Genomic DNA, 15,729 nt, shown 5'->3' on the forward strand with positions numbered 1-15,729 from the left:
AGGCAGTGTGTGTACACACACACACACACACACACACACACACACAAGATAGCACCCATTTTGGAAAACAGCACAATCTTATTTAACAAAATAATATTTTTAAAAGAAACAAGCTGATTCTGAAGTCTTCGCTTCACGTGATTGTCACATTTTAAACACCCTCATCACATTTTCTCTGTCCGACTAACCTCAAGCATGTAACAAGTAAACAAGTAAATCTGCTGACTTGCCACGTGTTGCATTTTCCAAGTAGGACTTTCGTGTTGAGCAAGCATTTTTTTTGTTTTTTTGTGGCATTCCTAGTCAGAAGTCGAAAATACTGACTGAAGAGTTTTAGTAGAATGCAGCATTCATTCTGTAGCACCAATTCAAGTCAAATGGAAGTTTTGTATTGTATTAATTTTTATCAAAATGTATGAACATCGTTAAATATCTGTGTGTGTGTGTCTGTGTGTGTCTGTGTGTGTGCCTGTGTGTCTCAGCTACGAGTTCTGCTCACCTGGAGGACTTGGCGTACCTGGATGAGCAGCGCCAGGCTCCGTTGCGGACGTCCCTGCGAATGCCACGCCAGAACTCCGGCGCCGGACGATCCGGGAATGACCTAAGAGGTGTGTGTGTGTGTGTGCAGCTTCCCTGCCCATTCACACATTCATTGCTTCCCTTCATTGTCCATGTTGTTTGTCCTTCATCCTGCATATGAACCACTGACCCTCAGCCCAACACTCTCTCTCTCTCTCTCTCTCTCTCTCTCTCTCTCTCTCTCTCTCTGCTGTCCTGTGCTAATAGCCTGCACTAGCATCCCTGCCTGGCAGTCTAACTCATGTAAGTGCTGCTCTGCTCCTGCTCACATCCACTTACTAACACACGCTAATAAACACTCCATATGTGTCTCTTCTAATCTATAATAATATCTATAATAATCCTCATCATTACAGTTGACTTGAAAAGTGAATTTTCTGTATTAAAGATGCAGCTTTAATATTCAAAAATAAATAAATAAATAAATAAAATCAGTGCAACAATCTTTAATTTGTATCTAGAAATTTATAGAAGACTTACAATCTGTCTGGCTGCTAATAACGCCTTCTGTTATCTGCGTTAGAGATAAAAATATGAGGATGACTGCACCAAGGATGTTATCGTTCTAACATTTTGTCATAAAAATGCTAAAGATTTCAGTAATGAATGATAACGATTAATATACATTAGGTGGAATTTTCTCAAGATTAATATAACACGATTGATGGTATGCGCATAACGATGACCATGATATTTGTTCATTCAGTGATGTGAGGATCTCACACACTGACTCCATAGAAACCTTTCCTTTGCATGCTTTTTTCTGCAACCATAGCAACCACGAGGCGACAGCCGCGTGCTGTTTCCGTTTTCACTATTTTCAGGCCATCTTTGTTGTGAGGCAGCCTCAGATCAGACGTGTGGCATTTCACAGCACAGCGCAGGCTTGCGTAAGCCACACGCTGCCATCCTGTCCCTCCAACTAGCCTTCAACTGCCCTCTAGTGGTGAAGCCTAGTTACTCAGCACCTGAGTCTATTTTTGTAGAGAAAATGTTGCATGTCTGGCACCAGAGTGCTAAATAAGAGACGAAACAAAGTAACACAACTGCAAAACAAGAACAGTGTGCAACAAAAACAAAAGATAATAAATAAAATGTCACTAGGAATTAGTGTGTATAATTTATGTTAAAGTGGCATGGATTAAACTTCCTGTCACCGTGACAGATTTCAATCATAATCATATTATAGTCGCTTTTAAAGATTGATGTGTATTTACAGAAAAAATAATAACTTTTGGTATGTACCGTGGACCAGAAATTCTATGGGGATGATACATAACACTCCATGTCATGCTGTTCTAGTGCTGTGTTGCCAATGATTAGAAATTTTTATTTACTAAAGAATGACTCGTCATGTTTTTAATTCATTTTTAGTTTCATTTAATGTTGTGAAACAAATTAGTTCCTGTTCTCGCTTACGTTGTAGCAGCTATAAAAAGACGTTCACTCACCAGTGTCTCTTTTTTCTCTCTCTTAAAGTTAATAAGACAAAAAAAAAATCCGTAGAAGCGTAAACTCCTCTGTCCTGAAGATGTCGGTAACCTTAAAGTTACAGCTATACCTCTGACGGTTACAAAACACTGACACTGGAGACTCCTTCCATGAATACATAAACATCTACATAGAGAAAAGTTCACCATATCAACGAATACACAGTCTGTTTAAGTGGAGCGTCTGCCGTCCGAGTCCCTGCGAATGAGCTGTTACTATAGAAACGATAACGTATTGCATTAATATAAATCAGTGATTTACAGCTGCACTACTGTGAAAGCTGCTGTTCTAGAAAATTAATCAACACCTTCTGACCAATCAGAATGCAGAATTCAACAGCACTGTGGAATAAACAAAATGTAAATATATATGATGTAGTATAACGCATGCAGATATACATGCATTGAATCCAGAGCTCATTGGATCCAGTCTAATCTCAATAAGCAGTGTCCTACCTTACGCATATTTCCCATGATGCAGTGCGGTTCGCACCGTACCGCGCACCGGACATCGCCCTGAAGCCGCTGCTGTTCGAGGTGCCGAGTGTGACGCCTGACTCTGTGTTTACGGGACGGGAGTGGCTGTTCCAGGAAGTGGACGCTCAGCTGCGCAGCGGTGAAGCCACCAGTCGGGGCGTGGTCATCGTGGGCAACGTGGGTTTCGGCAAAACCGCCATCATCTCACGACTGGTGGCTCTGAGCTGCCACGGCAACCGCATGAGACAGATCGCCTCAGAGAGTCCGCACGCCTCGCCCAAACGTGAGTGTGTGTGTGTGTGTGTGTGAGGGTATCATTCATCATAATTTTAACATAGAAAAACAACACAACCTATACACCATCTGTCTCTCTTTCTGTTTGTCTCTCTCTCTTTCCCTGTCACTCTCTTTTGTCTCTCTATCTCTTTCTGTCTGTCTCATTCTCATTCTCTCTGTCTGTCTGCCACCGCTTCTTCCTCTCTGTCTCTTTCTTTCTCTCTCTTTCTCTCTGTACCTCTGTCTGTCTCTCTCTCATTGTCCAACTGTCTCTTTCTCTGTCCATCTTTCTGTCATCCTTATCTGTGCCTGTCTCTCTCTCTATATATATCTATATTTTCTCTCTGTGTCCCTCACTTTCTCTTTCTTCTTCTGTTTCTTTCTCATTTTCTCTCTCACACACATTTTCTGTCTCTCTCTGTCTCTGTACTTCTGACTGTCTCACTTTATCATTGTCCCTCTGTCTGTCTGTCCATCACACTATGTCTGTCTCTCTCTTCTCATTGTCTCTCTCTCTGTTTGTCTTTTTCTCATTCTTTCTCTCTCTCTCTCAGATGGAGACACACTGCCCCTCAGTCAGCCCCAGTCGGCTCATGGGACGCTGGTTGGAGGCAGCAGTTGCCCCGGGACACCTGAGATGAGGAGACGGCAGGAGGAGGCGCTCAGGAGACTCGCATCTCAGGTCAGCTCCACGCATCTCTGAGACCATTTTTATCCAGATGTTCCTGCACATATAAACACATCTGGCAAGCCAGAATGCTCTCAGGACATTACGTCATAATGCATGTGGTCCATGACCTTCATGCTCGGCCTACAGTAATCATAGCGTATAATAATCATAACTCTCAGGCGCTGATTTAAAATGAAATAAGATCCAAAATACAGAGACTGGTTTGCGTGTTGCAGGTGGATTACAGACAACAATTGCGTAAATGCCGTCATGTGCACAGTAGAGGAAAGAAACAATAACTCATGATAATGAGATTTTTGCACGCAATAATTGTCCTCAATAGCTACAGTACGAGTCAAAATGAAACTGAAACTCAACTATAATACTGATGCTTTCATGATGAGGAATGCTGAACAACTGCTCAAAATGTGATATGAGCTTAAAGTAAAACTGAGTAAACATGAGTGTGTGTGTGTTAATAAGGTTTAAAATGATTAAAAGCATTTTCAATAGCTTAAAGCCGATTATCGGATATAAACCCAATAGAGGATAATAAGTAAGAATTTTATGAAAATAATATTACTAAGATATAATTTAGATAAATCTGTAATAATAAGTGGATAACATTTTAGATCATGTCAGTCTGATTCCTAAATAAGGCATCTCTTTTTGTTTACAAACACTAAAGGGATCTATAAGAGTCAAGTATATTGCCAAGAGTCAAGAATAGCACTTGATCCAGCACATATTATTATCGTAATGTGTGTAAGATATATATATTAGAATAGTTTTTAATCTATGTTGTTCTTGTGTGCATACTCTTTCTGTACTGTACCCCTGCTGTTGCTAAATGCAATTTCCCCACTGCGGGACAAATAAAGGAATATCTTACTCTTATCTTATATATCACACTTTAATTCACTACTTGGATTTGTTTTTGGTAATTCAATGTGCTCCTGTATGTGTGTGTGTGTGTGTGTGCGTGTGCGTGTGTGTGTGCAGGTGGTGGCGTATCACTACTGCCAGGCGGATAACGCCTACACGTGTCTGGTGCCGGAGTTCGTACACAACATTGCGGCGTTGCTGTGTCGAGCTCCTCAGCTGCAGGCGTACAGAGAGCTGCTGCTGCGACAGCCGCACCTACAGAGCCTGCTCAGCCTGCGCTCCTGCGTCCAGGAACCAATCACGGCCTTCAGCCGCGGCCTGCTCGAACCGCTGCACGCGCTGCACAGGGGTGTGTATACATACACACACACACACACGCTGCACTGTAAATATATAATAAAATTATGCTACAGCATCAATCTCAGCATTTCACAAACACGAGTCTCATTGTCGTGTCTTCACTCGACCGATCTCTGTTCATGCTATCATCAGTGGGCAAATAATTGCTGAGTCATTCAGTACCTCTACAGTGTCAGTGACTGCACGAGTGAATTTACAGACTAAATCCAGCTAAAACAACTTGATCAGAGCGTGACATTCACTGTGTGGCAAAATCACATCTAGCTAGCAAGCTAGATGTGGCATGAGGTTAGCATAGGCTAGCATGAGGTCAGCACAGACTGGTGTGAGGTTAGCAAAGTTTGGAATGATAATAGTAGTTCTACAGTCTTAAGTTGATTGTTTTAGCATGTTAGCATGGCCTAGCTAGTAGGCTGGTACCTTGTTAGCATAAAACTAACCATTAACGCTAATCATTTTCTACTGTCCTAAGCACAGACTGTAGCAATGTTAGCATAGATTAGTGTGAGGTTCCATAGACTGGCATAAGACTAGGTAATATTAGCATAATATAAGCTGTGATCAAGTTTGTTTAGATTCGGGGGCGTTGTGGTGTATCTCGAACGCTATTGGCTGTTGTGTAAATTAGTCAAGCACGTCTCTTAATAAAATGTTAAACATTTCTCCTGATCTATTCGTAAGTTGTGTAAGTCAATCTAGTGCAGTAAATGTTATTTATCGTGGTCCTGTTTCAGAGCGTAAGGTGGCATGCGACGAAGATCTGATCATCCTGATTGACGGCCTGAACGAAGCCGAGTTCCACAAACCGGATTACGGCGACACGATCGTGTCCTTCCTGTGTAAAACCATCGAGCGTTTCCCTCCATGGCTCAAACTGGTGGTGACGGTCAGGACCTCGCTACAGGTGTGTGTATAATTCACACACACACACAGAGAGAGAGAGAGAGAGAGAGAGAGAGAGAGAGAGAGAGAGCGCAAAAAAAGCTTCCAGAGACAATGACAAGGGAAAGAAACCTCAAGTGATTTTGGCATGTTAGAATCACCTGAAGTGAACTTAGCATAGACTGACATGATGTTAGCATAACTAATAACCTCATTACTTTCCATGGTCTTAAGTTACTTGATGGTTTTAGCATGTTAGCATAGACTGACATGAAGTTAGTATAGTCTAGCATGATGTTAGCATAGATCGTTGTGAGCTTAGTAAGTAACTAAGTAATGCTAGCTACCTACAGGTTAGCCTGGCTTGGCATGAAGTTACTACAGACTAGCATGAAGTTAGCATGACTAACCACAAAACATTTACCCAACCCCCAATCCCACTCCACCCTTCTCTGTTAGGATGTCACTCGGCCGCTGCCGTTCCACCGGATATCTCTGGACCGTCTGGATGAGAGCGACGCCATCGACTCGGACCTGCAGGGTTACATCCTGCACCGCCTGCACTCCAGCCAGGAGATCCAGAACAATGTGGCACTGAACGGGAAGCTGGACAACGCCGCCTTCGCCAAACTCAGCGCTCACCTGAAAGGCCTGAGCCGCGGCTCGTACCTATACCTGAAGCTCACGCTCGACCTGATTGAAAAGGGCTACCTGGTCCTAAAGAGCTCCAGCTACAAGGTCAGCACAGAACTCCTCCTGTCAGGGCAGCATAGGGTTAGCATGGACCAATGGGCTAGACTACCTGTTAGCATAGCCTAGAATGTGGTTAGCTGATTCAAGGGTAATATGTTATGAAATTAGCGTAACCAGAAAGGAACTAGCCTTAAATTTTAGCATGTTAGCAAAGCCTAGCATAGCCTGAGATACTGGCGTGAGGTTAGTATAGTTAGCAGAGATCTATATTTGTAGTATCTGTATATTTCCTGGTGTTTATCGGTGGGTTTTTTTTTTGCTCAGGTGGTGCCGGTGAGCCTGGCCGAGGTGTACCTGCTGCTGCTGAACATGCGTTTCCCCACGCAGTCATCGTTTGAGCGAGTGCTGCCGCTGCTCAACGTGGCCGTGGCGTCTCTGCACCCGCTGACGGACGAGCAGGCGCTGGGGGCGGTGAACGCTGGGGTCGTACGTGGCATGGCGCTCCACTGGGACGACTTCCAGCAGCGCGCTGAGCTCCTCGCACCCTTCCTCATGAAGAGGAGAGACGGCACGCGCATGTTTGTCCACGCCTCCTTCAGAGAGTGGCTCATCTGGAGAGAGGATGGAGAGAAGACCAAGTTCCTCTGTGACCCCAGGTCAGAGGTCAAAGAGTCAGTCAGTCAGTCAGTCAGTCATATTTATTTATAAAGCACATTTAAAAACAACAGCTGTTGGCCAAAGTGCTGTACAAAATTTAAGCATATACCAAAAATACAAAAGTAAACATAGAACACAGCAACAGATAGTACACTACAGTTATGCCACTGCGCTTACTTATGACCATATGCAACAGTAAATAAATAAGTTTTAAGAAGAGACTTAAAATCAGCACATGTTGGTGCAGTTCTTATATAGGGGGGCAAATTATTCCAGAGCTGTGGAGCGGCCACTAAAAAGGCACGATCTCCTTTTGATTTCAAGCGTGACCTTGGAACAGTCAACTGAAGACTATTAGTTGATCGAAGTTCCCTGGAGGCGTTACAGTGGAACAGACGGAGATCGGAGATATATGGAGGAGCCAGTCCATGCAAACCCTTATAAACAAACAACAATGTTTTAAAATGGATACGATATTTAACTGGGAGCCAGTGGAGAGAGATCACCACTGGTGAAATATGTTCCCTCTTCCTTGTTCCAGTTAACAATCTAGCAGCAGCGTTTTGAACAAGTTGAAGACGTGACAATAGAGACTGTGAAACACCCAAGTACAATACATTACAATAATCTAATCTGGATGAAATAAAAGCATGTATTACAGACTCCATGTCTCTTAATGTTAAGAATGACTTCATCTTTGCAATATTCTTTAGCTGATAAAAACAACTTCTAACCACAGCATTGATCTGTTTGTCAAAAGTCAAAGCAGAGTCAAAAGTAATGCCTAAATTTCTAACATGTGAATGAAGATTACCAGATAGAGGTCCCAGTTTACTGGCCACAACCTCTGTAAAAGCAGGGGAGCCAAAAATTAAGACCTCAGTCTTAGACTTATTTAACTGGAGGAAGTTGGCAGACATCCACTGTTTAACATCTCTCAGACAATCAGACAGACACTGTAAACTGGAGACATCCTTTGGATGCAAGGGAACATAACACTGAGTATCATCTGCGTAACAGTGGTATGAGACATTGTGCTTCTTGAATATAGCATACAAAGGAAGCATGTATAAAGAAAATAAAACAGGACCCAGAATTGAGTCCTGTGGAACCCCATACAAAACTGGCGCACAAGATGATGAATATTTGCCAGTCTCTACCGAGAAGGTTCGATCATTTAAATAAGATACAAACCAATTTAAAGCATGACCTTGTATCCCAATTTGCTCTAAGCGATTTAAAAGAATGCCGTGATCAAGAGTGTCAAATGCCGCACTAAGATCCAGCAAAATTAAAACAGCACAGTTGCCGGAATCGACAATCAACAATAAGTCGTTTAATAATTTTAGCAATGCAGATTCTGTACTGTGTTGAGGTCTGAAACCAGACTGATATTTATCGAAATTACCATTTTCCTGTAGAAAAGAAGAAAGCTGATTAAACACAACCTTCTCCAAGACTTTTGATAAAAACGGTAATTTAGAGATGGGACGGTAATTATTTAAAACTGTTGGATCAAGATTTGGTTTTTTGAGTAGCGGCTGCACAGTGGCATGCTTAAAATAAAATGGGACTATTAAAATTGCTATTAATTATAGACAATAAACTAGGACTAATAATGTCGAGTGTCTCTAATAAAAGACGAGGAGGAACAACATCCCATGAACAAAAAGTGGGCTTCATTTTATGAATAATTTGCACCAGGTAACTGTGAGACACTGGAGTAAATTCATATAAATATGTAGGAATTGATGTGGACTGAGGGAAGTCCAAAGAGGAAGGAACAATACATGATCTTATAACATCAATCTTGTCAGTAAAAAACTTAAGAAAGTTTTCACAGGCCATAGGAGACGGATCAGGATATAAATTAGACATAGGATTTAGCACACTATTAATAGTATTAAATAATATTTTTGTACTATGAGCGTTTTTAGCAATGAGATCAGAGAAATAATTCGCCTTTATAATCTTAACAGTTTTTTGATATTGAATCATACACTCTTTAATGCGATCATATGATATTTGTAATTTATCCCTCTTCCACTTCCTTTCCGCTTTTCTCCATTTCTGTCTAATCGCTCTAGTTTCATCATTAAACCAAGGATGTAAACGACTTCTAGGTTTTTTCAATTTAAAAAGAGGATGATTCCTTTAACACGCCTTTAACAAATGCATGTATATGATAATATTCTCTTTAGGTAGGCATTGATTTTGGGCAGCGCAATTAATCATAATTCATTATCACGATACTTACTGACTGCAATATTAATTAGCATAGCTACAGTTGATATCAGATATCAGCTTTATTGATCAGGTTAATTTTTTAAAAATTTATTAATAGAATAGTTAATTAATTAAGTGTATCTTTACATCCTAAGTGTAAACAAAATAATGAATACAATTGAAAAATACGCTTAATTGCTTGTTCTCTCGAGCACAGCGAAGAGTTGCACGGTTTCTAATATAATAAATATTGTATTTAATATACTGTTTATTTATTCCTTTTAATATATTTCATTTAATTGTGTCATTTTGCTTATGCTTAGCTTTTAAAGATACACATAATTAATTACATACATTTAATATACTATTCATTTAATTTAACCCCTTTTTATTCTTATATTTTTTTTATTTACAGTATAATTAATTCCTAGGGTATTATTTGTTTGTTTGATTGATTGTCTGTTATTAGTAAAATTGTGCTTATGCATAGTATTAAAAACTACACTTTAATTACATATATTTAACATACTATATATTCATTTATTTAAACAAAGTAGTGAGTTTATTTAATTATTTTAATAAAATTTTTATGATTATTCTTAGTATTTAAAGATAGACTTAATTACTCATATATATCCAATACACTACTTATTTATTTTAATATTTTAATTAATTAATTTATTTATTTATTTGTACTTGTTTGCTTGTTTAGATAATATAGGTTAATCATGTAAACTGTAAAAAGAAAAGAGAGATAAAGTAGAGAATCTCAGGACATGTATGGAATTAACGTAAGGTGCTCAGTTTAGAATTTATAATTAAAATGAAAAATGAAACAAGTAAATCCTCCTTGACACTATGGGTCTAAATCGTGTTTTTTTCCAATTTAATGACAAAAATAGAAGTTTGGAAAAATTTTTAAAATTCTGTGAAGGTCAGGAAAAGGCATATTCATTAAAAATACTCTTTATATATTATTTGTGATATACGTATAACAGTGATTCTAATGTCATGCATAATAATTGTGATAATGTGTGTAACTTTTCTCTGTATGTGTGTGTGTGTGTGTGTGTGTGTGTGTGTGTGTAGGAGTGGTCACACACTGCTGGCCTTCTGGTTCTCGCGGCAGGAGGGCAAACTGAACCGACAGCAAACCATCGAGCTCGGCCACCACATTCTCAAAGCACACATCTTCAAGGTATATATACACACACACACACACACACACACACACACTTATACATATAAGCTTTGAGTGACGCAAAGCTAACACACAAATTTACATTCAGAATCATGGCAATGCTCATTTTGAGGGAATGTTTTTTTCCTCACAGGGTCTGAGTAAGAAGGTCGGGGTTTCCTCGTCTGTCCTGCAGGGGCTGTGGGTGTCGTACAGTACAGAGGGTCTGTCTGCTGCCCTCGCATCCCTGCGCAACCTCTACACCCCCAACATCAAGGTAACACCAACATCATCACCAACACCGTCTCACCGTCACCACCTCACCATCACCAGCACCGTCTCATCATCGCCGTCTCACCATCACCAACACCACCATCACTAACACCAACACCATCTCACCATCACCACCTTACCGTCACCAGCACCGTCTCATCATCGCCATCTCACCATCACCAACACCACCATCACTAACACCAACACCATCTCACCATCACCACCTTACCGTCACCAGCACCGTCTCATCATCGCCGTCTCACCAACACCAACACCATCTCACCAACACCATCTCACCAACACCATCTCACCAACACCATCTCACCATCTCACCATCACCACCACGATCACCACTACACCATCACCAACACCATCTCACCAACACCATCTCACCATCACCTACACCTACACCGTCTCACCATCACCACCACGATCACCACTTCACCATCACCAACACCATCTCACCATCTCACCATCACCAGAACCAACACTATATCACCATCTCATCATCAGTATCTCACCATCACCAACACAACCATCACTAACACCATCAAAAACCTCAAAAACCTGATTGCTTAGATATGATTGAAATCTGATCCTTTGGCTCATGTGTCTCTGTCTGTCTGTCTCTTTGCCTCTCTCTCTCTGATGTAGGTCTCTCGTCTGCTCATTCTGGGCGGAGCCAACGTGAACTACCGTACGGAGGTGTTGAACAACGCTCCGGTGCTGTGTGTGTATGCACACCTGGGTTATATGGAGATGGTGACGCTGTTGCTGGAGTTTGGCGCTGATGTGAACGGAGCATCGGAGAGCGGCCTCACACCGCTGGGCTACGCAGCCGCCGGCGGTCACCTGACCATCATCACCACCCTCTGTGCCAAAAACGCAAAGGTCAGTGGTGGGGGTTAGAATGGCGATGGAGGTGGTGTGAGCAGCTCTGATTTAACAGCGTAAAAAGGAATTTCCCAAACTGTGCCAGTGTGGTAGATCCAGCTGATAAATCAAAACACTGAGCTTACTTTAACCATGTGGCTGATTCTCTGTACATGCACAGTAATGCTGAAGGGTAGCAGGTGGATGGATTTGTAAAGAATGAATAGAAGGATGGGTGGTTGGAGTTTTTAAAGGATGTCTGAATGGATGGATGAATAATTTTGTAAAAGTTGGATGGATGGATCAGTGGATTTGTAAAGGATGGAAGGAGTTGTAAAGGATGGATTGATAGATGGTTGGGTAAAAGCATTTGTAAAGAATGATGGATGAAGAGATTTGTGAAAGATGGGTGGATTTGTAAAGGATGGCTGGATTGATGGAGGGAGTTGGAAATGATGAATGGAGTGATGGATGGATTTGTGAAGGATAAATGGATGCATGTATGATTCAGGGGCTGGACAGAAGGATAAATTTGTAGTTTTGTAAAGAATGACTGGATAGATGGATGATTGGATTTGTGAAAGATGGATGGATGGAAGCATAAATGGATTTGTGAGGATGGATGGATGATAGGTGCACTGGTGAAAGAATTTGTGAAAGATGGATGAATCTTCTGTTTTCACTTCTTCAGTATTTTATTCTATTTATAGATGTTCTTTGAGTTACAGATGACTTTAACCGAATTTATGTTAATAAAGCAGGCGTGTGTGTGTGTGTGTGTGTGTGTGTTAGGTGGACCACGTGGACAGGAACGGTCAGTGTCCTCTGGTGCACGCGGCTCTGAGAGGACACCTGGAGGTGGTGAAGTTCCTGCTGGAGTGTGAGTGGAGCGCTGAGGCAGCTTTCAGCAAAACACACGCTGTACAGCAGGCCCTTATAGCAGCAGCTAGCATGGGCTATACTGAGGTACACACACACACTCACACACACACAAACACACACACTCACACACACACTCAGCCTATACAATGCTCTCACACTCCTACATGTGTGTGTAGATTGCGTTGTACCTGCTGGACCTTCCAGAGAAGGACGAGGATGAGGAGGAGCGCCCTCACATCAACAGCTTCGACACGCTGTGGGGGGAAACAGGTGTGTGTGTGTGTGTGTGTGTGTTTAAGAGTAAAGAAAATTCTTTTCTCTTTCTCTGCCTCCTCTCACTCTCTGTCTCTCTCTTTGTCTCTCTCTTACTATTTTCTCTTGCTGTCTTTTATTGTTTCTCTGTCTCCCTCTCACTCTCTGTCTGTCTGTTTTTCTCTCCGTTTGTCTCTCTTTCTGTCTCTATCTCTGTCTTGTCACTCTCAGCTCTGACTGCAGCAGCAGGCAGAGGGAAGTTGGATGTGTGTAGGTTGTTGTTGGAGCAGGGAGCCGCCGTCTCTCAGCCTAACCGCCGCGGCATCGTGCCGCTGTTCAGTGCTGTCCGTCAGGGCCACTGGCAGGTGAGAAACACACACACACACCCATACACACACACTGTACCATAGCATAGGACGAGTCCTCCTTTAAGTTTGCACTTTGGTGACAGAGTTGAGCTGCCACCTGTATCATTATTCTGTGTGCGCGTGTGTGTGTGTGTGTTTAGATTGTGGAGCTTCTTCAGAATCACGGCGCTGATGTGAACATGGCGGATAAACAGGGCCGCACTCCTCTAATGGTGGCCGCGTCTGAGGGTCATCTGGCCACGGCAGAGTTCCTGCTGGAGCAGGGTGAGTGTGTGTTCTCACAACATGCTAATGCTAGCACCATAGCACATCCACAAACGGCACAGTTGAGAGCTGAGAAGGTGTTGATTAATTCTCTATAACAGCAGCTCTGACAGTAGTGCAGCTGCAAATCACAGGTTTAGATTAATGCACTCGGTTTAATACGTTACCGTTTCTATGGTAACAGCTCATTCACAGGCACTTGTACAGCAGACGCTCCACATAAATGGATTAAAAAACGTGTAATCATTGATAAGGTGAAGTTTCTGTAAGGAGATGTTTATTTAACACTTATGGAAGGAGTCTCCAGTGTCAGTGCGGTTATTCTCTTACATGACAAGCTGCGTTTTTTTTGTCTTATTAACTTCAAGAGAGAGAATAAAGAGAGGCTGGTGAGGGAAAGACTGTTTATAGCTGCTATAATGTAAGTGACTGCAGGATGCAACTTGTTTAATGGCCGATCCATGACCTTGTATATAAAAAAACATAACAAAAAAACAAAAAAGTGGTGGTAACAACAACCCCACTTCATCGGACCACCACTTCACTGATAAAGTTCCTATAACAGCACAACACAGTGTGTTTTATTCCTTGCATCTAGTATCTGTTTATGTTGGACATTTTGACAGTTGCTTTACAAAAATACATTATTATATCCTGTCTCTCATCTCTGACCTCTGTAACTCCGCCCACAGGTGCATCATTGGCCCTGATGGATAAGGAGGGGCTCACGGCTCTGAGCTGGGCGTGTCTGAAAGGCCACCTCCCATTGGTCCGTGCGTTGGTGGAGAGAGGAGCGGCGACGGCTCATGCTGACAAGAGCGGCCGCACGCCGCTGGACCTCGCTGCCTTCTACGGAGATTCAGAAGTGGTGAGAACGTTTCCCTTGCCCTTATATGGATTTCCTGTGCCATAGTAGTGGGACTAAAATGCTAAGCCTTTGCTGTGTTTGTGTGTTTTGCACAGGTACAGTTCCTGGTGGAGCACGGCGCCATGATCGAGCATGTGGACTACAGTGGCATGAGGCCTCTGGACAGAGCCGTGGGCTGCAGGAACACATCGGTGGTGGTAGCCCTGCTGAAGAAGGGTGCCAAGATAGGTAAGAGTGAGAGAGACTGGTGGAAAAGACAAGAAAGAAAGAAAGACAGGAAGCTGGAGGAAGTCTGTAACATATTGTTTCAAGTGGAACACATCACAGCATTAACACAAACAATCAATTTCTATAAATTCATACTCCGTAGATATCCATATTAGACCTCAGGACAGGTAAGAGAGAGTGTGTTTAAATATTAATTAGCTTAAAATGTTATTCAGCTATGAGTGAGTGTATAGTGTATTCAATTTCTCATTCAAGTCTTAAATTTAGAAACAATATTACATGATTAACATTAGAAAGTTCAGTGCAAAAAGAGGAACTCAATTTCATTACAACTCTTCTGCACCTCGTCATATTATATTTATAATATCCTCTTCCTTTTGTGCTGTTTTAATGCATTAAAACTAAAAATATTACTTGGATACATGAAACCCAATTCCTAAAATCTCCTGCCACCGTTTCCAAGTTGTTTACATCACCAAAAAAATAAATGAGCTAAGCTAAGATAAGAGAGAGATAGGCAAGAGAGCCACTCGATTACATAAACTAGAGCTCATAATGTAAACACTGTAGGTTAAAAAGTGGAAACTACAAACTGTTTAAAAAAAAAAAAATCTTAGATTAAAGCAACCAAGCAAATAAATCAGCATCCAGTCAGCATCTGTTCATTTCACATTAAGGTCCTAGCATTAGAGATGCTCTTAGAAAAGATGAAGGTTTCCTGTTATGATCATGGAGGATATATATAATTCATTTAATTCCTAAAAGATTCATAGAAAGAAAAAGAACCCCTTTTTTTATTAAAGTATTGATTCTGTGTGTTGAATAGCTTTTAAAAAATAGAATAGCTTTCAAATGTTTCAAAACACTTTGTTTCAGAAGGAGCCTCCATTGTCAGCGCTTTCTAACAGTCAGAGTAACAAAGCTGTCATGATTGTGCAACCTGTAGCTGCATAACAAAGTGTTTGTATGCTGTGATGCTCATTTTACACCAACATGGCAAACATACCAGTTATTCACTGTCCCACTGTCTCATGTCACGTTTTTGATGAAAGGTTTTGTAGTTACACCTGTCAGATTGCTATCAACAAAATGAACAGAGTAAATGAGACTTAGTAGTGTGAGCTCTTCTTCTTCCTCTTCTTCATGGCTTTTGGGTGCCTTACATCCAAGCCGTTGTATTAGCGCTCTCTTCAGGACAGTTTGGCAAAACCAAAAAAAAGGTATTATTTATTAGCAGCAGCAGTACACTATAAAAGGGCCTATTCTAGCTTTCTGTCTGTGTGTGGGTCTGTGTGTGGGTCTGTGTGTGGGTCTGTGTGTGGGTCTGTGTGTGTGTTCATACCTCC

General features: G+C 41.6%; 1 protein-coding gene across 9 annotated transcripts in view; it reads left to right on the forward strand.

Annotated features, from left to right (window-relative positions):
• Positions 1–15,729, forward strand: part of tanc2a (tetratricopeptide repeat, ankyrin repeat and coiled-coil containing 2a) — a 139,526-nt gene that overhangs the window by 111,242 nt on the left and 12,555 nt on the right. For 7 of the 9 annotated variants that reach the window (XM_053228572.1, XM_053228573.1, XM_053228571.1 and 4 more), the window contains 17 exons: positions 483–608; positions 787–822; positions 2,551–2,829; positions 3,377–3,504; positions 4,495–4,726; positions 5,472–5,641; positions 6,079–6,357; positions 6,637–6,968; positions 10,285–10,393; positions 10,530–10,652; positions 11,303–11,539; positions 12,314–12,487; positions 12,580–12,673; positions 12,887–13,020; positions 13,164–13,287; positions 13,980–14,155; positions 14,251–14,383. In XM_053228572.1, coding sequence (XP_053084547.1) covers positions 483–608; positions 787–822; positions 2,551–2,829; positions 3,377–3,504; positions 4,495–4,726; positions 5,472–5,641; positions 6,079–6,357; positions 6,637–6,968; positions 10,285–10,393; positions 10,530–10,652; positions 11,303–11,539; positions 12,314–12,487; positions 12,580–12,673; positions 12,887–13,020; positions 13,164–13,287; positions 13,980–14,155; positions 14,251–14,383 — 2,886 coding nt within the window. The remainder of the gene's footprint in view (positions 1–482; positions 609–786; positions 823–2,550; positions 2,830–3,376; positions 3,505–4,494; positions 4,727–5,471; positions 5,642–6,078; positions 6,358–6,636; positions 6,969–10,284; positions 10,394–10,529; positions 10,653–11,302; positions 11,540–12,313; positions 12,488–12,579; positions 12,674–12,886; positions 13,021–13,163; positions 13,288–13,979; positions 14,156–14,250; positions 14,384–15,729) is intronic. The other 2 variants (XM_053228575.1, XM_026946102.3) reach the window with 1 other exon arrangement.

The sequence above is a fragment of the Pangasianodon hypophthalmus genome, chromosome 23, assembly GCF_027358585.1.
Source record: "Pangasianodon hypophthalmus isolate fPanHyp1 chromosome 23, fPanHyp1.pri, whole genome shotgun sequence".
NCBI lineage: Eukaryota > Metazoa > Chordata > Actinopteri > Siluriformes > Pangasiidae > Pangasianodon > Pangasianodon hypophthalmus.